The 21,568-nt window shown below is 35.8% G+C and overlaps 2 protein-coding genes across 2 annotated transcripts in view; both read left to right on the top strand.

Moving 5' to 3' along the window:
- LOC306875011 (uncharacterized protein) overlaps nt 1-21,568 on the top strand; it is a 991,916-nt gene that overhangs the window by 963,408 nt on the left and 6,940 nt on the right. The window lies entirely within an intron of this gene.
- Nucleotides 10,258-18,456, top strand: LOC306875104 (uncharacterized protein). The gene is made up of 6 exons (XM_079425512.1): nt 10,258-10,402; nt 12,381-12,715; nt 12,955-13,320; nt 13,844-13,972; nt 15,141-15,166; nt 15,684-18,456. Exons 3-6 carry the CDS (start codon nt 12,984-12,986, stop codon nt 15,846-15,848), a joined length of 657 nt encoding a protein of 218 aa, XP_079281638.1. The 5' UTR covers nt 10,258-10,402; nt 12,381-12,715; nt 12,955-12,983; the 3' UTR covers nt 15,849-18,456.

The following is a 21,568-nucleotide window of genomic DNA, read 5'->3' as shown; positions in this document are numbered from 1 at the left end:
TTCTCACAGTAGAGATGGGAGTGTTGACTGTAGAGGATAAATTAATACACGGAGACATGTTAAGACTGGAAGTTGGCAGTAAATGGCTGAGAGCAGATATATGCTACATGACAGAGAAGTGGAAGCTTTTAGAAGAGCTGATGTTGTGGAGAGGTGATGGAGTAATTATGAGAAATCCCGCAAGACAGGAAGTGAGACAACATTGAGAACAACAAATAGCAGACAATAATATGCTGTAACTGCAGTGTATAACAATAAACAGAACAGTATCGTCTGTTGGTGTGGATGTTAAAATATTTACCATTATATATCTTGTTCTTGGTGTGAACAGCTTTAAGTGATCTGATTTGGCCAAATTAATTGAAGATCTGATTTGTCACGTGACAAGTTAAACTAGCATTTCCAGACTCTTGCTTTTTAGACAGATCCGCTCAATAAAAATCAACATGGAAAGAAAAGCAGACTCTGAGGTGTGGCCAGATATCATGTACTGTTAGAACGGGAAGAGACTGTTAAGGTAATGTTAATCTGTTAAGGTTAATAATAAAAAAAAAAATGGACTTAATATAAACTTTGATATAAACACTCTGACTAATAACAATGGGCACAGTCTGCATGAGAGTTGAGGCAATGGCCAGTGACAGCAGCAGGAGTAAAAGTGGTATAATTTTCTACGAGAACGCTAGTACAATATTGTATGAATTTGCTGACTTGTTAAATTGTATGAATTATTGCTACTTCGACGTGACACTTTGTTGGGGGTTCTTGCTGATGGGGCTGTGGGATAAGTGTGATAAGCAAAGTTTAAGAAACATCAAATGCTGTGCAATATGTATCTGCAGTACAGATCAGTCAAGGTGCTCAGACCAACACAGACGTACCATTGGAAGTGTTTGCCTTTGCAGCTTTTGGTCTTCTCCGTAAACGCACAGTCAAATTCAAATACCATGACAGGCCTTCCTTTGGTCTTCCCTTTCAGCTAAAACAAAGAGAAATACATGTTGAGACAGTGTGTTAAAAATGATCTATGACCAAAATATTTATGTTATTATTAACACATAAAATAAGGATATTATAACTAACAAAACCTGTGAAGGGTTGAATCTTTGAAGGGTTTGTTCAACCTCCTTGGCAGCTTCTTCAAGATCAGCATTGGGAGCTTCGAGTTCAAGTTCCCTGCAGCTTTCTGTCAGAATTGGTCAAAATTATGAGATTATGAGATTTAAAAATGTCATGAAGCACAGAAAGAGAGCGAGAGCAAAACTATATGTGTAAATGAATTATGGATCACAGTTCGGAAAAATAAGTGATGGCTTTTACAAGAGATGATTTCTTAAAAGAGCTGCTGGAGAATGTGATCTGAGGAACTGCGAGACAGAAAAAAACAATATTGATTTATAAGTTCTTCAGTACAAGCTGTTCCACTAAGAACTAATTTGAATGCATACGCTTCCATTTTAGCACAAGACGTGCAACGCAGAAACACTGAAATAATTAAAATAATGATCTCATTAAAAAGGAAAAGATTGATACCCTTACCTGTTTGAAGGTGCGTGTGCATCAGGTGAACTGGGGCGAATCGAGCCTAGCTGGTGAGGTCACTTCCGCTGAAGATGGGCGCGGTGTTTGGACGCATCTGCTTCCACTGAAGTTAATGGGAAGAATTGGCTTATCATATACACGCAAAATTGACTTTTGGCGTGTGCATTATACGCAATTGGAAAGTGTAATGCCCTGTTATTTATACGCAGATTGAAGAGAACGGGTTGGTGAGACGCTGAGGAAGATTCAACTGACTTGGATGAGCTGGCGGGAGATTTGTTTTCAGGAAACGTCAGGACAAATTAATTGATTCTAAAAGGACAAAACAGGAACGGTTCTTGAGTTGAAGTAGGTGGATATAATGGACGATTCTTCGGATGATGGTAATCAAGATATGGAGTTCCAAGAAGTATGATATAATAAAAGGAAAAAAGGAAGTAACATGGGTGATGAGTCTGAATATGAGAAACTATGTACAAGTAAAACCAGGGATTCAGGGCAAAGGATGTTGAGAAACAGTGAGGAAAAGGAAATTAAGGTTATGATCACATTTGTCAAACAAGCAGAGCAATACATGCATCCTGTTAAACTATCAAAAACGATAGAAAAAGAAGTGGGATCCGTGAAAGGGGCAACATGTCTGAGCAATGGAAGAGTCTTGATTAAGTGTAAGGATGAAAATCAGAAAGCAAAGATTCTAAAACTGAAAACACTAGCTGGTGGTAAAATAAATTGTGCTGGAATAGATGTGAAGAAACGTGGCGTTATCTCAGCAGTACCCTTAAATGTAACTATGGAAGAAGTAAAAGGAAACTTGATTGGAGGCAAAGTTGCTTTGGCTAGAAGATTGACGACATGGAAAGATAATGAAAAGTGTGATAGTCTTTCTGTGCTGTTACACTTTGAAGACAGCAACCTACCAGTCAAGGTGAAGATAGGTTTCATCAGTTATGTGGTACGGGAGTATGTACCCCCTCCTTTGCGTTGTTATAAGTGTCAGCGCATAGGACATACTGCTGCTGTTTGCAAAGGGAAAATGCGTTGTGCAAAATGTGGAGGGGAGCATGATTATGGGAAGTGTCAGGAAGGAGCTGAGATCAAGTGTTGCAACTGTGGGGGAGAGCACAGCGCTGCATATGCAGGATGTCCAGTACAGCAACAGGCTCGTGAAATCCAAAAAGTAAAATCCACCCAGAATGTAACATATGCAGAAGCAGCTCGTAGAGTGAAACATGTAGACGCTACAAGAATACATATTGGACCGGAACAAACCTCTCAGAAAGACAAGTCAATGGAACAGCTGAACTTGATAAAGAATGACTCAAATGACAACATTAACATGAGCAAAACTGATTTTGTGGCATTTATCTGTGCAGTGGTGAATGGCACTGGGCAGGTAGAAAGAAGATCTGATAAAATAAAAATTGTGGTAGAATGTGCAAACAAATTCTTGAACTGCATCGGTATATCAGCAGAGCAAATTCACAAGATACTACAGTCTAAAGAAGGGAGAACAGAAGGTAGTATAACAACAAATTATGATGCATCTCAATGTAATTATATATAAAATCATCATGTCTTTCCTGTTGCTTCATTGGAATGCCAGAAGCCTAATTGCTAATGGACAGGAGTTTAAAAAGTATATTATAGATATGAATAAATCTCCTGATATCATTTGTATACAAGAAACATGGTTATGCAAGTCATTGGATTTTAGGCTGAATGGCTATGAGGTAATAAGGAAGGACAGGATTAATGGTAGAGGTGGAGGGTGTGCAACATTCATAAAAGAAAATGTGATATATAGACAAAGAAATAATGAAGGTAATGCAGAGAGCATTTGTATAGAATTAATGGGTACACAGGGGGTAGTCAAAGTGTTAAATTTCTATAATCCATGTTCAGAATTAACAATAGATATCCTGAAAAGTGCCATGGGAGAAAAGGCAAACAAAATGATTATATGTGGTGATTTTAATGCTCACAATTGTATTTGGGGTAGTAGGAATACAGATAAAAATGGAGAAATAATAGAAGAGTTCATGGAAGATAACTCTTTAGTATGTTTAAATGATGGAAATCCAACAAGAATCGACATAGCAAGAGGTGGAATGTCATGTTTGGCTATCACAATAGTTTCAGCATCATTAGCTGGTAAATGTGTATGGTCAGTATCTAAGGATAATATAGGAAGTGATCATTTTCCAGTGACATGTGCAATTCAAAATAAGATTCAACTACAAAAATGTAATTATGGTGTAAAATGGATATATAAGAAAGCAGATTGGGGAAAACTTCAAACGTTATGTGAAGAACAATTCAAAGATCTGTCAGTAGAGGGTAGTGTTGATGACAGATATAATAAAGTAGTGAATGGCATTTATTTTGCAGCCTCTCAGTCTATCCCACTATCAAGTGGTATAAGTACAAGAAAGAATGTGCCATGGTGGTCAGAGGAGTGCTCGGCAGCAATCAGAGAAAGGAATAAAGCATTTCAGTTTTTAAAAAGAACACTCACCCCAGAAGCAGTCCTAGATTATCAAAGAAAAAGGGCTTATGTTAAAAAGATTATTAAAAGTACAAAAAGGAAAGCATGGCAAAACTTTTGCGATACAATAGGGAGGGAAACCGAAATAAATGCAGTCTGGCGTATGATTAAAAAGATGAATGGAATTGACAGCTTTAAAAAAATACCTGTAATGGAGGAAAATGGGAAGGTAGCTATCACAGATAAAGACAAGGCTACTATGTTGGCTCAAACATTTGCTAAAGCTCATAGCATTGAAAATTTAGATGATACATTTTTAACAAGACGACAACAAATTAAGAATATCTATGGAGATGCTTGCAAGAAAAAGCAAGATTTTATTTTGGATGATGAGTTTAGTTATTTTGAATTAAAAACAGCAATTAATAACTCAAAGAGTACCACACCAGGGAAAGATATGATAAGTTATAGAATCTTAAAGAAATTATCCCCAAAAGCATTAGAAGCATTATTGGACTTATATAATTACATATGGAATGAGGGTATCCTTCCTAAGCAATGGAAAACGGCAACTGTGCTCCCTCTAGCTAAACCTGGGAAAGATTTAACAAAATCTAGTAGTTATAGACCCATCGCTCTTACTTCTACACTATGTAAAGTAATGGAAAAAATGATTGTGAGGCGAATGAATTACATTTTAGAGAAAAGGGAATTGTTATCAACATTTCAAAGTGGTTTTAGGAAAAGTAGGTCTACAGCAGATGCTTTAGTATTGTTTGAAAATGAAGTTAAAAAAGCTTTTGTAATGAAAGAGTACATGATTGCAATTTTCTTTGACATAGAAAAGGCTTATGACACTTTGTGGAGGGAAGGTTTGCTGAATAAAATTGGAATAGGTGGCAAATTTTATAATTGGGTTTTAGATTTTTTATTTGAACGCACTTTTCAGGTGAAAATTGGGGAAGAATTATCAGCTCCTTATAACATTCTAAATGGAACTCCACAGGGTAGTGCAATTAGCCCATTATTGTTTAATTTAATGATCAATGATGTTTTTGATAAAGTTAATAAACCAGGAATAGGATTGGCTCTTTATGCAGATGATGGAGCATTATGGAAGAGAGGCCGTAATATTAAAAATGTGGTTAAAGGCATTCAGGAGTCAATTAAAGAAGTGGAAGAATGGTCATTGGATTGGGGTCTAAAGTTTTCAGTCTCAAAAACACAATATATGTTATTCACAAAGAACAAGAGGAATGAACATTTAGATCTGAAGTTGTATGACCAAACATTGGAAAGAGTACCTGTTTTAAAATATCTTGGATTATGGTTTGATGGAAAATTAACATGGAAATGTCATATCAGTAAAATTGAGTCAAAGTGTAAAAAGATCTTAAATTGCATGCGTACGGTTGCTAGTCACAATTGGGGAGCTAGCCGTAGTGCATTGTTGTGCATGTATCAAGCATTGATTCGTTCTTGCTTTGATTATGGATGTATTGTGTATGGTTCGGCAACCAAGTCTTTACTGAAAAAATTAGATATAATTCAATCCAAAGCACTAAGAATATGTTGTGGAGCAGTTAAAACATCCCCTGTAGATGCAATTGGAGTAGAAATGGGAGAGATGCCTCTAGATATTAGAAGGGAAAAACTGGCAATTACGTACTGGGTAAATCTTCAACAATCAGCAAATAATCACATTACTCGCAAAGTATTGGAGGAGTGCTGGGAATACTCATATGATGGAGGACACCGTTTTGGATGGAAGAGCAGAGTATGGGCTAAGGAATGCGGCATGGATAATAAGATCTTCTGTCCCAATATACCACTTACTGATACTCCACCATGGAAAGTCCCTGAACCGCTTGTAGATTTGAGCTTACTAGACAAGTCCAAAGAGGAGTACATTGGAAATGAGGTTAATGCTTTTTTAAAAAACACATTTTATTCAGTACTACAAATATTTACAGATGGTTCTAAGGAACCTATCAGTCAAAAGGTTGGATTAGGTGTATATATTCCACATTTTAAAAAACAGATTAGTTTGAGGTTGACTGATGAGATGTCCGTGTACACTGCAGAGTTAACAGCTATAATAATAGGACTACAGTGGGTGGAACAAGTCAGACCAAATAAAGTAGTAATATGTTCAGATTCTTCTTCAGCTTTAATTAGTATAGTACATGCAAGATCAGACAGAGAAGATTTGTTAATGGAAGTATATTTATCATTATACAGACTGAAAGAGGCTGGAATAGTGGTGTATTTCTGTTGGGTACCAGCACATGTTGGGGTATCTGGTAATGAAGTTGCTGATAAACTAGCAAAAAAAGCACTAGACAAGAGGGAGGTGGATGTTAAAGTACCTATGGGGAAAAAGGAGGCAAAGTCGATTTTAAAGAGAAAGTTAATGAATAAGTGGCAAAATAGATGGGACAGTAGTAGCACAGGGAGATGGTGTTATAGTATCACACAGACAGTAGAGAGGATAAATTGCCAGGGAAGAAATAGGAAAGAAGAAGTATAGTTAAGACTGGGACATACAGGGTTAAACTCAACACTGGCAATTATGGGGTTACATGAAAATGGATTATGTGATGTATCTGAAAGTGTATATCATGTATTATTTATTTGTAGTAGTAAGTATAATAGATTTCGGGATGTATTAGTCAGTTATTTGAAGAATGGAGAGGATAGAATGAGGAATGAGGATATTTTAGGAAAAGGTTTAATGGACAGACAGATATATAGAGCACTAATTGCGTTTATATATGATTCAGGTTTGGGATTTAGAATATAGTATGCTTGAAACGTTGAACCCGCCATGGGGGATGAGTGTGGACGGAGGAGCTGAACACGCAGCGCCGGATGAAGCTCAATGAAACCTCTATTGCAGGTATGTTGAATAATGATGATGTATGTGGGATGATAGAGTAAGGTTCAACAAGGAAATATAGATAGATAGTCAATGGTCCATTTGAGAGAAGGAAAAGGAAACAGTTTTAAACTTCAGACTTATCACCCAAGGTTAATTTGCCATCCAGCACAGTAGGTGGCGATAATGCTCCTTAGGAGTTAATCGCCATTAAACAAGAAGAAGAAGAAGAACGGGTTGGTGAATACTGGCAAAGGAGCCCCATGTAGTGATAGCTGCAGCCCGGAGACCTGCAAGTGGGAGGAGCTTACGCCAAGAACAGCAAGTAGGAGGAGTTTGAGAACAGCAAGTGGGAAGAGTTTACGAGAAGCAAGTGGGAGGAGCTTATGCTGCAAGTAGACAGGATTTCATGGTAGTTTAGAATGACATAAATATAACACATTTTCATAGTAGTTTAAACTGAAATTCATAGTTTTGTCATTGTGTTTGTCCAATTGCACTGTTAACAATGAAATTATGTCTTATTCTTAGTTTTGTCATTATTATTTGTATTCAATACCATTCACTGTCAAAATTGAAATCATGTCTTTACACCTTTTACCATGCTTCGTGATGGTGTCATTTTAAGTCCTTTAACTGTAGTAATTTAAGCATATTTCTGGTTATTACATTTTACTTCTACAATTCTTCTACAGTAGCCTTTAAGGAACATTAAAGTGAGATGCAATTGCACTTTGGAGGTAAATGTGTGATACGTAAAGAAAATGTTGAGTACTGTTAAGAAAATGTAGTTACCATTTGCCTGTACTGCACATTTTTACTTTTCATATTTTTTTTATATCAAATTACAACACATGACAGACTAATGTTCTTCAGAACATGTTACACAAATCAATGTATTAATCTGAAATCTCAGGGTGGGTAAATGATTTTATTTATGATGACTCAAATTATGTACAATCATTCATTCAGCACAATAGACTTGCATGCAGTGGACACTGCAAAATCACAGATGCATTGCTTCGGAGTAAATTCCACGGAGCTTGCCTCGCTTGCCCTTCCTAACATAACCTGGTGGGTACACAAGAAGCACAATGAGCATTAGGGTTAAACCGAATTTAAAACATTCTCCCCATGCCATCCAAGATATGCATGACTTTATTCTCTTGTTGAACATGTACAAACATTTCAAGAATAATTTCTCAGCTCTGTAGGTCAATGCTATGCAAGTTAATGGTGTCCAGAAATTTTAAGTGACGACATTAGGCCAAGAAAATTAGTCTTTATTACTATTTTTATATGAAGTATTCCTATTAAAAACCACTAGATAAAATGCTAGTTTATTCACCATTAATGTACACAAAACTTATTATTGATTATTATTAGTATTAAATAAAAAAAGGTTATTTAAACTATGTTTTAAATATATTACATTGTGGATTAGGATGTTAGGAGATGTGTTCTAATACTTTTGAAAATGTACCTTATTATTTAGAAAATTACACTGTAAAAAGTGAACAGTTGGATCAACTTAAAAAAAAATACTTCAATTGGTAACATCTAATAAAAAAAAATTCAACTTAATTTATTACCTTTATTTGTAATAAGTTAAGTTGAAAAAAAACAAGCATTTTTTTAGGTGTTACCAATTGAAGTATTTAAAAAAAAAAAAGTTTTTAAAGTTGATCCAACTGTTCACTTTTTACAGTGTATCTATCATAGACTGTATAAAAACAGCTATCTATTTACAAACGTTTAAGACATTTATACTTTATAAATCAGTGCAGTCCAAAATGTAAAAAAAAATAATTACGGTAACACTTTCTATGAAGCCCATATTTATAATACATTATAAGGGTATTCTTAAGGCATTATAATGAATGCATAATGCCTTATAAACAACCTTATAATATGTTATATTGTCAATTTTAATACATTATAATGCTTACACATTTGTACATATGACTTTTAAGATTATAATTATTGATAACACAATGAACACCATATTAAATCTACTTTTACATTGATAATGGACTAGATATCTTGACATTATTTAAGATCTGCACAGTATCTTACTACAGTACATCTTGTAAGTGGTCAGGTGTGAAGTGTTATTTGTTCCCTGTGAGGCTAATATTAATTTTTATGTGAGCTAGTTAATCATTTCAACAGAAAAAAAAAAGAAAAAAGCAATGTTTATATGTTAGGTTACATTTTATTTTGATGTCCCCTTTGTCTATTGACTCTATGCAACTTTGCAACTCTCATGTCAACTAGTATTAGTAGGTTTAGGTTAAAGTTAGGGTTGGTAGATGTTGACGTACTCATAAAGTTGCTTAGATAGTCAGTTTGTCTGTTGGGGAACCATCAAAATAAAGTGTTAGCATATATTTAGCAGACAACATACTACTATACTCCAATGACTGCTAGTTGACATGTAGTTGCAGAGTTACTTAATAACAGCTGTCTAAAGGGTACCATCAAAATAATCAAACTGATATTAAAATAGAAATAGTTCAAAGCAATCTGATATCTGATCTTATGGCTTTTTGAGAGAAAAAAATAGTATTATTATTACTATACCTATAAGTGGTCATTGATGGCTTTAGGTAAAGTAGCATAAGAAAGGTGTCAAGATATGAGACTTATAATACATTATAACTATGAGAAATATGATCCATTGTAACTTAAGATGATGCAATATGTTCACTGTGTGTTATAAATCATCATACTCTTAAAAGCTATAACCACTAATAAGTAAATATTATAATACTAATATAATACTAAACTAATCATTTAAAACTGTTCTTATATTCACAAGATGATATAACATATTATAAGGTTGTTGTTGTTGTTGTTTTAAATAATGCATAATGCATTCATTATAATGCCTTATAAATACCCTTATAATGTATTATAAATATGGGCTTTATAGAAAGTGTTACCAGAATTACATTACCTGCTTATGGTCTTCGGTATCCATAACTTGGGAGAGCTATTGTGTTGTATGTAGAAATAAACAAAGATATTGTCAGTCAGGCACATTACAGAGTGTAAGCTGTGTGTGGTACTAAGAAAACGTTGTACAAAAGCCACCAAGAAAATGCACTTTTCACAGCTTGTAATACTTTTTACAAAACAAAACAAAAAAACTTGTACATCACGCTCATCCACTCATCCACCGTGCAGCAGCTGAAAGTCATCTTCTTCGTTTATTTGACGGATCGCAAAACAAATTGCACACTACCGCCACCAGGAGTGTGAACCGATACTACAACCTACACATTAAGCAAACCAATCAAAATCTTCTGTTGGTTTGTACAGCCCACTTGCAGCTTAAGTCCCGCCCACCTGCGGCTGGCACCGCTGGCTCCGACCTCCGTTTATACCCATCTCGCAGGAGCTGAGGGCAGTTATTTTATTAAATATGCATTATTGTCTTTTTTTTTTTTTAAGATGTCTGTTTATTTGCAGCTGGATTTTGCTCTGCCATGGTAAGACATTTAATTGTTAATGCCTATCTTCCAGTTTTGTTTTGCTCCATCTAATCATTTAATATTCGACAGAAATGCATTTGTTGTTGTATTACTCGCAGTTTGTTTTGATTGACCATTGAATGCATTTATAAATATATTTGCTACATTATCTGTTTTGGTAAACGATAAAATCGATCTGCTCAAGTTGTGACGCAGTTACAAATGCAACGCTATATGTTTCGGTTTCTCTTTAAACAAAAACATTGTGCAATTCATGTGTATTGCTTTATGTGGTGCATTCCGAAGTCGGTAATGTGTTTAGTGACCCAGGCGGTGTTCTGACATATTTGGTGTCTATATAAAAAACAAACAAACAAACAAACAAAAAACAGAGCTTCCTGTCGTCTGTTAATGCGACTTGGGGACCACAACTGTATTTACGTGATGTTTTACAATTTTGCGCATAAGATAAATTTGCAACTTTGCATGGAAACATAGCTATTGCACATTTAGTATGTCTCCCTCATCAGAGACACCCAATTCTTAGGCTGTGTTTAACTCCACTTTTAGCCAATAGGGTCTGGCTGCAGACTTGCACTTGCACGCTCAGACACGTGCACTTCCGCGGGTGACGTCACTTGCAGTCTTTATTTTTTTATTTTGTTCTATTTATTGATTATTTTTTGTTTGAATCTCTCAACATTTTACAACAATAGCCAGAAAAAAGAAACTAAGACCAGAAAAAAGAAACTAAATTGCAATGTCACTTGCAATCGCCGCTATTTGCGACGTCACTTGCGTTGCCAATGGAGACGAGACGCTGTGGTGCTTAAACGGTTAAAACTAATTTAGTACAATAACGAACAGGGTCTTGCAAGTCATCTGTAGAAGAAAAAGAAAAGACCCGCAAATCCGTGGCTACAGAAAGTTTCTCGTTAAGAGTTTTCCTCCCTTAGCAAACCATAAACACTTAATATAGCTTAATCTATTAAAATATCAAATTCAATATACAGTTTATTAATATAATGAATATGTATATAGTATTTTCCTCCTATAACGCAAAACATGGGATAATGTAGCATAATGGAGTAAGATGATAAAGTGCAAACTCAATATGCTCCTCATCATTATAAATATATACATAACTAACGTACAGGCAGGTGGACCCAGAATAATCGCAACACGCAAAGTTTCACGTTATTTATTTATTTTCAAATAGAATAAACGGTCTACATATTGTCTTTGTCCATAAGCTATATCACGTGTTGTATTTAAAATGATTTTCTATGGGAGGAAAACGTTTAACGCGCAATTTAATGCATTGCGTCCTTTTAATATCACTTAATGCATTTCATAATGCACGTTCATATCTGCTGGTCTGTATCTTTGAATTGTATCTTTGCCTTGCAAATTCCTCTACTAATGAGCAGATGAGTTGAATCAGGTTTGTTAGATGAGGGAGACATAATAAATATGCAGAAGCACTGCTGTACAGGATAGGTGACTGTCATGTTTCTAAAAAAACAAACAAACAGGATGTTTCCTGTAAAGAAACATCTTATTTCTTTGACTCACTAAAGGAGCACGGCCTTTACTAAACTAATCTGATCTAAACTAGACTAAAAAAACAAAAACAATATTTTGTAGAAAAACATGACATTGTATTGAGTTTCAGTGTTGTGTATGTCATGGGTAATAGGTGTAATGTTCATTATGAACACAAAAATAATTGGTTGCATGAATTCACAATAAAATATTTATAGAGAAAGAGGGTAAAATATGAATCAGTACGTGCTGAAAGATGTTCAATGAGATCGTGTGTAACGTGTAAATCATTGATGTTCTTCTGCTGTTTGTTTGCATGTTACATTATGAATTTAGACATATTCTCTACTCGGTCATCATAATCTGTATTATCTGGAAAAAAAAATTCTACTGCATTTTCCAGTTGTATGTTTTTGTTTGGCTATTGATTCTCAGTTCATTTCTTCTTCAGGTGTGTCCAGTGTTGGTGCAGATATAGTGCCAGTGTTTGCGACGGAGGGAGATTCAGTCACTCTACACACTGATGTTAAAACAATCGATCAAGAAAATATTATATGGTTTTTTAATAACATTCGCATTGCTCAAATCAGTGGAGATCTCAGTAAGATCTGTACAGATGTTCAGTGTAATGCAGGCACTGAGAGATTCAGAGACAGACTGAAGCTGGATCATGAGACTGGATCTCTGACCATCAGAGACATCACAAACACAGACTCTGGACTTTATAAACTGAAGATCATCAGAAGCAGCAGTGACGATGGAAAATCTTCAACGTTTCTCTTGATGGTGAGTCATTTAATAAATATTTAATTGTTAACTAGTGAGAAACTTCTCTTAGTTGAGTATTTAATGTAAAATAAGTATGTAAAATATGTTCATAAGTATAAAAGTAAATATAAATGAATGTTGCTTGTCAGATTCAAAGTCAAGAAAGGGCTTTTGCAATTGCATTAATGTTCAAAGTTCTCTCAGGAACTTTCATCAGCAGAAGGATCCTCACAAGGAGTTGTTGTTTTGTGTTTCAGATTTTTTTTTTGCTGCTAAACGAGGTGAAATGAAGAGAGCAAAGTCAGTGAAGGAGGGAGAATCTGTCACTTTAGATCCTGGTGTAACAAAAAACTTGAATTATTTGATAACGTGGTGTTTTATTGACGTTCTCATCGCTGAAATCACTGGAGATCAGAGTAAGATCTGTACAGATGAACAGTGTGATGAGAGATTCAGAGACAGATTGAAGGTGAATCAGTCGTCTGGATCTCTGACCATCATGAACACCAGAACCACAGACTCTGGACTCTATAAACTACAGATCACCAGCAGCAGTATACGTCGTCGTCGTCGCCACAGCCACAGCATCACCAGTGTGAAAAACTTCACTGTTACTGTTATTTGTGAGTATAATTCTATGTTGCCTAACTTCATTTTCCTTTGAGCAAATACAGTAAAATGTTTTAAATGTATATATTTTTTAGTTTAATATTTTTAGTTTAATTGTGTCATGTTTGAAAAAATAGATTTGATTCAGGTATCAAACAGGGTTGCAAAGAGGGTGGACATAAAAATTCAGAATGTTTTTTAAAAATGCTGGGAAGTTGCTGAAATGTTTCTGAAATTTACCAGACAAATTTCAGCCTATTTGCAACCCTAGTATTAAAGTATAATTGAGATAATCACCTTCACATCATTTACGCAACCAAGACATGCTGTTCACAAGACTGTTAACATTAAAAATTGTATTTTTTTTATGACAGCTCACAGTGATGTGATGCTGTTTTAGCTGCTAAATGTCAAAACCCACCAGATCCCTTCATTTATGAGTTAAATCAATATCAGCTGATGACTAAAGCAGGAAAAGTGTAAACGCATTGGAAAAAAAATAGTTGCTCTTTAGTAATAATGACTGTCTGTCTTTAGCTGTTCCAGATTCAGGTCTGTCTTCAGCTGCTGTAGCAGGAACATGTGCTGCTGCTGCTGTTGGTGTTCTGATGCTGCTGGTGGTGGCTATAGCTCTTTATCAACTGTTCCATCCAGTAGGAAGGAAAGGTCAGTATTAAATTTAGTGATGGGAAGTCTGATTCTTTTCTGTGAAACTAGTTCTTTCAGACCATCCATTTCCCTAACCTGATGTAAAAATAATTATTACAGTTTGTTTACATCGATATTAGGGGTGTACCAATCTTTTTTTTTTTTTGCACCCCAGATTTGGGTCATTTAAAATCCATTCCATCCTGATCTGATACATGTCTTTTCCTAGTGTTAGGTGCACACGTAGTTATTATAATGAATCCTGTGTGTGTGTGTGTGTGTGTGTGTGTGTGTGTGTATGTATAAATATTGTAACGGGGCGAACAAGACGTGAGACGTGTGGATTCAAGAGCAAGCTTTTATTTATAAACATAGTCAATAAACAGGCAGGGTCAAACAACGGCAAACAGGTATGGTACGGGCAAGACACAGAGCAATCCTAGGGCTAGTGAGAGTCGACGATCGGCGAGCAATATCCAACAGGGCAAGGCAGAGAGATAATCCAGGTATACAAGCAGTAGTCCAAGAGAGGTGCAAACAGAGTCCAAAAGGCAAGGCAAAGGGTAAATCCAGGAAACACAGGCAAGAATCAAAACACTAGAAAAACACACAAGGCAAGACTATGACAACAAAGTGGGTCCCGTATCGCAGCTAAAACTAGGAGAGTTATAAATGCAGAACAATACTTGAACTAAACAGAAAAACACAGAATGGCTCGGTAAGGCAGCTAACACTAGGGGAGTGATAAACGCAATACAATACTCGGCAGAGAGGAAGAGGAAGTCCATGGTTTATGTAGGGTGTGTGATCAATGCAATGGATGACGGGAATTGTAGTCTGAGGTGCAATAGTTAGTGTGGTGCAAGAGTCCATTTGGTGAGCGAGTGACCTCTGGTGGTGAGTTAACGAAAGTTTATAGACCAGATTCATGACATATTGTATAAAGGCAAATAGTAACAAAAAAGTAACTGTAATCTGATAATGAGCATTATAAAGTGTAATATACTCTAATTTTGGAATCTGATTATGTAATCCAGATTGCATGTAATCAGTTACTACCCAGCTCTGATTACTCATACAGCCGAATTAACAAGATGGAAATTGTGTGTAAAAATTCTTAACCAAAATTAACTAGTTAACCAAAGTAATGTGTGTTTAATTGAGTTTGTTATTGTTGTTCAAACAGACACCAGGATGCAGCACAATGATCAGGTAAGATACTTTGAACACTAAATCAGTTTACCTACAAAAAGTCAGATTCAGATCTGCAAGCTGGCAACATGTTTGTGTGATTTATGTGGTTTGATTCAGAAATCATTACATTGAAACACAAATAATAACTTACTCTTGAGGACAGCACTATTGTTACTGTTTTACTTCATAATAAACAATGGTGTGGATACATTTTATATGAAATAATTACAATAGTTTATATTATTATCAGAATTATATTTAATATGTTGTTATTTAAAATAAATACAAGGGTGTCAATATTTTTGGCTACAACTTTATATTACTATAGTACAGAAGATGACAGTTTAATGCAGTTTACCAGATTAATTTAGAGAAACATTCCATGTTTATGATAATGTGTTTGATATTTAGGAAAAGAACACCATATGTCCTGTAAACATAAAAATAAATACACCATTACAGTTCCTAGTCTATTTTTTTGTGTAGGTGAATCATTTGTCCTGTTAATTTTTTAACCTACTGTGTTTTCTTTTAGGCGAATGGTGTTTATGATTTGCCGTCTAATCAGAGTGGGATTCCACTGATGGATAATGCCAATGAGAGGTCCTCTAATCACACTGATGCTCAAGTGAAGAACACGACCAATGGCTTGTCCTCTAATCACATTGAGATTGAGCCTGCGGCTACAAGTGAGATTTAACATTACTAATTATTTTGATACTTTCATGGGAGAGGATGGGAAACGGAAGACAATCTCTCATTGCACAGAGAAATAGTGTCATTATACCAAGATTTTAGAAGTCGGTACCGATGCCAAGTGAAATTTCACCTTAACCCTAGTTTTAAGGTGTTACACAGCAAGAACTAATTTGATATTTGACATTACTCATTTAAAATGCCCCTATTATGGATTTTTGAAGCATTACAGGCACGATGAAATGAAAATGAGACCAATCAGATCAGTCACCGCTGATTAGAGTCATGCAAAGGAGGGGTTTGGAAAAATGAATCGTTGAACGAATTAGCAAGTAAAGTAAAAATAAATGCAAATTATAAGACAATGAAAGTGTTTTTTGACCTTGCATGCATGTCAACCTGTTGTTGGGGTCTCCCAAAACAAAAATATTAACCTTTCATTACCGTAATTGGGACACTATAAATAATAAATTAAAGCATGAGTTATATAAACTTGAATTAAAAAAAAGGAAAATAAGCTTTTTTTAAAAAAAAGTTTAAAATTACTTTTCTGTATGTAGAACTTTTTTGAAGCTGCTAAAGTGACACACTGGAACAGGAAGCTGTTGTTTCTTGACCTTTACAATATTTATTTATATTGATATTTCGATACATAAAAAAAGAGAGAGAGAGAAAATCACTGTTAGACCTGCCTGAAGAATTTAAAGCAATATAGTTAGGAAATATACATTTTATTTTAAAGTTAACTTGTATTACAACATAATATAATATTTCTTATTGGATTCAGTTCAGACTATGCCCTTAATACTGTGGCAGTTTTTCCCTGTGATATTGAATATCAGTATTTTTTACAGTGTAGTATTGAAATTAGAAATTTCAGTATTTTGACAAGAACTAAACTGTAAGACCTATAAATGGCTTGAAATACCAGTCCTGTTTGGGGACATTCACTTATAGCTGCTAGCACTGTCTGTTTACATGTGATGTAAGTGTGAATCTTTACTACTGATGATGTAAGTGTTGTTAATTGATATTGTTGGCATTAATGGAAAACACTGATATTATGTTGTTAAGGTACCAAACATTTTTAAATTACCCAGCAAGCTGCTATTAAGATCAACCATTTTTATACTAGAACACCAACTCAGAGTTAACCAGCTTGAAAAATAATTTACTTCATAGTACAGTTAAAACATTTCACTAAGAGTGTTCATTGCATTTCATTCCTTTATGCATAAATTATGTGTGTTGTGTTTGAATGATGACATAGAATATGAAACATCTAATGCCTTATTCCTCAGGAAAAGTGCTACAGCACGATTTCCACATGATAAAACAAAAACAAATAGCCATTTTTTTAATAGTCTTCATGCATTTGTTTTATATATATATATATACAGTATATCTTTGTTGAAATGTGTGTGGGGGGATCACAACTTTGTGAACAAAAATCTGAAAAATTTTTGTATTTTTTTTTAATACGTTTTATACATTTATTTTTGTTTTTCTCTAATAAATGACATTAAAATATCCGATTGACTGATTGATAAAAAGTGGAATCTGTGAGTTTTTGTTTTTCTCAGAAAAGTATTCAAAAAGTTACACTGTTATTAGAGCAATCATTGTGTGTGTCTGTACATTCTGGAAAGTAATTTCAAATTGAATGGATTGAAATGTTCACTTTTAAAGGTTTTAGGTTTCTACTCTGTCAGTTTCTGGTTTTGACACTAGAGTACATTCTAGTGGTATATTATGCACTGCTTATAGTACACACACTTTGTGTATACAGTGGGGCAAAAAAGTATTTAGTCAGCCACCAATTGTGCAAGTTCTCCCACTTAAAAAGATGAGAGAGGCCTGTAATTTTCATCATAGGTACACTTCAACTATGAGAGACAGAATGGGGGAAAATAATCCAGGAAATCACATTGTAGGATTTTTAATGAATTAATTGGTAAATTCCTCGGTAAAATAAGTATTTGGTCACCTACAAACAAGCAAGATTTCTGGCTCTCACAGACCTGTAACAACTTCTTTAAGAGGCTCCTCTGTCCTCCACTCGTTACCTGTATTAATGGCACCTGTTTGAACGCGTGATCAGTATAAAAGACACCTGTCCACAACCTCAAACAGTCACACTCCAAACTCCACTATGGCCAAGACCAAAGAGCTGGCGAAGGACACCAGAAACAAAATTGTAGACCTGCACCAGGCTGGGAAGACTGAATCTGCAATAGACAAGCAGCTTGGTGTGAAGAAATCAACTGTGGGAGCAATTATTAGAAAATGGAAGACATGCAAGACCACTGATAATCTCCCTCGATCTGGGGCTCCACGCAAGATCTCACCCCGTGGGGTCAAAATGATCACAAGAACGGTGAGCAAAAATCCCAGAACCACACGGGGGACCTAGTGAATGACCTGCAGAGAGCTGGGACCAAAGTAACAACGGCTACCATCAGTAACACACTATACACTGCCAGGGACTCAAATCCTGCAGTGCCAGACGTGTCCCCCTGCTTAAGCCAGTACATGTCCGGGCTCGTCTGAAGTTTGCTAGAGAGCATTTGGATGATCCAGAAGAGGATTGGGAGAATGTCATATGGTCAGATGAAACCAAAATAGAAGAAAAAATGCTGAGTTGTATCCAAAGAACACCATACCTACTGTGAAGCATGGGGGTGGAAACATCATGATTTGGGGCTGTTTTTCTGCAAAGGGACCAGGACGACTGATCCGTGTAAAGGAAAGAATGAATTGGGCCATGCACATTTGGCTTCTCAGCTGTTCCATGGCCAGGTGTGTGTTATTCCCTCATTATCCCAATTACAATGAGCAGATAAAAGGTCCAGAGTTAATTTCAAGTGTGCTATTTGCATGTGGAATCTGTTGCTGTCAACTGTCAAGATGAGATCCAAAGAGCTGTCACTATCAGTGAAGCAAGCCATCATTAGGCTGAAAAAACAAAACAACCCCATCAGAGAGATAGCAAAAACATTAGGCGTGGCCAAAACAACTGTTTGGAACATTCTTAAAAAGAAGGAACAAAATCTGAAAAATTTTTGTATTTTTTTTTAATACGTTTTATACATTTATTTTTGTTTTTCTCTAATAAATGACATTAAAATATCCGATTGACTGATTGATAAAAAGTGGAATCTGTGAGTTTTTGTTTTTCTCAGAAAAGTATTCAAAAAGTTACACTGTTATTAGAGCAATCATTGTGTGTGTCTGTACACACACAATGGTGTAATTTGGTGAGCTCAGCAACACCAAAAGACCCGGAAGACCACCGAAAACAACTGTGGTGGATGACTTCTTTCCCTGGTGAAGAAAACACCCTTCACAACAGTTGGCCAGATCAAGAACACTCTCCAGGAGGTAGGTGTATGTGTGTCAAAGTCAACAATCAAGAGAAGACTTCACCAGAGTGAATACAGAGGGTTCACCACAAGATGTAAACCATTGGTGAGCCTCAAAAACAGGAAGACCAGATTAGAGTTTGCCAAACGACATCTAAAAAAGCCTTCACAGTTCTGGAACAACATCCTATGGACAGATGAGACCAAGATCAACTTGTACCAGAGTGATGGGAAGAGAAGAGTATGGAGAAGGAAAGGAACTGCTCATGATCCGAAGCATACCACCTCATCAGTGAAGCGTGGTGGTAGTGTCATGGCGTGGGCATGTATGGCTGCCAGTGGAACTGGTTCTCTTGTATTTATTGATGATGTGACTGCTGACAAAAGCAGCAGGATGAATTCTGACGTGTTTCGGGCAATATTATCTGCTCATATTCAGCCAAATGCTTCAGAACTCACTGGACGGCTCTTCACAGTGGAGATGGACAATGACCCAAAGCATACTGCAAAAGCAACCAAAGAGTTTTTGAAGGGAAAGAAGTGGACTGTTATGCAATGGCCAAGTCAATCACCTGACCTGAATCCGATTGAGCATGCATTTCACTTGCTGAAGACAAAACTGAAGGGAAAATGCCCCAAGAACAAGCAGGAACTGAAGACAGTTGCAGTAGAGGCCTGGCAGAGCATCACCAGGGTTGAAACCCAGCGTCTGGTGATGTCTATGCGTTCCAGACTTCAGGCTGTAATTGACTGCAAAGGATTTGCAACCAAGTATTAAAAAGTGAAAGTTTGATTTATGATTATTATTCTGTCCCATTACTTTTGGTCCCTTAACAAGTGGGAGGCACATATGCAAACTGTTGTAATTCCTACACCGTTCACCTGATTTGGATGTAAATACCCTCAAATTAAAGCTGACAGTCTGCAGTTAAAGCACATCTTGTTCGTTTCATTTGAAATCCATTGTGGTGGTGTATAGAGCCAAAAATGTTAGAATTGTGTCGATGTCCCAATATTTATGGACCTGACTGTAAATAGTATTTTCCTCATTTTGCATACAAGAATATTTATGATTTTAAACCACAAAAATCAATCAGTACAGTATCTAGAGAGATGCTCCCACCACACCTAGACCTTTCTTTACTGTTGAAACTGCAGCAAGAACCTCTCATCCTGCTCTGCATCAGGCTAGGAACAAAAATGCGTAGAATGCTCTAAAACATGACAAACAAAGATTGACAATAATTATGTGATCTTTCCATTAATATAGAATAATATAAAGATAATTTGTCACAAACACAGAGTTATGTTGAAGGGATGAAGTGCGTGTGTATTAGTGATCGACCGATATTGATTTTTTATAACCGATACCGATACCAATTATTTGCATGTCTATGTGCCCGATAACCGATATGCAGAACCGATATTTATTTACTGTTATAAAGTAAATAAATGACTGCGTGAAGTAAGTCCATACTTTGGTTTTTCCTCCTTTCAGTCATCTTAACAAAAAATGTTTTGAGAATTAGCAGTCTTTCATGCAGGGCTCTAGACTCATTCTTCCCACTGATCTCACTTTTGCGCACGAGCACATAATTTGGTTGCAATTTGTTTTTTGTTTTTGCTACAACATTTGATTAATCAATGCATGCTGATGAACTTTTATCATAGTTTATAGTTATATGGTAACGAAAGTTTTCAACATTCAACTCGTTCTTTTTCATCTGTATTATTTGTGATTTAAATTTTGTGAACAGGAATTCCTTTTTTCGTGCGCTTTTTACTTTCAAATTTGCGATCTTGGTGTCACATTTTACAAGAAAAGATCATTGTCTGTTTTGCTTATATCTATACACCTTTCACTTTTTAAGACTAAAACAAAAGATGGAGTCATTGTTATTCTTAATTAAAAAGCACAACAACAATAAAACAGTACGTTGACAATGACAAACTCTTACATAACATTTATCAACAAAAACGAATAAGACGAGGCATGGCATAGGACACACCACATGCTGTACTATATACCTAGTATATTACAGAATGTTTAGCAAACTCTGAGGAAGCAAATACATATTAATATATATTTTTTTTTAATTAAGGAAAGCCTCCATAGCATAACCTGAGGTAAACAGCAAAGATAACAAGCTTCTCAAAACGAAAACAAAAAGAAAAGTAAAACTAAACTGGCTGTAGCTGACAGGAGTTTTTTCTACAAGAATACCACCACGTTCACCTTCTCTGGTTTAAGAAGCGGTCTTTTACTTTAGTTTGAAAACAAATCCATCCGTTGCGCTCCATCCGCGACGCGCACCTTCACGCTCGTGCTGACGCGGCGAGTATAAACCAGGCTCTACCCACT

This window comes from Barbus barbus, assembly GCF_936440315.1.
Source record: "Barbus barbus genome assembly, chromosome: 9".
Taxonomy (NCBI): domain Eukaryota; kingdom Metazoa; phylum Chordata; class Actinopteri; order Cypriniformes; family Cyprinidae; genus Barbus; species Barbus barbus.
The sequence above is the reverse complement of the archived record's forward strand: the minus strand, read 5'-3'. Positions and strand labels throughout refer to the sequence as shown.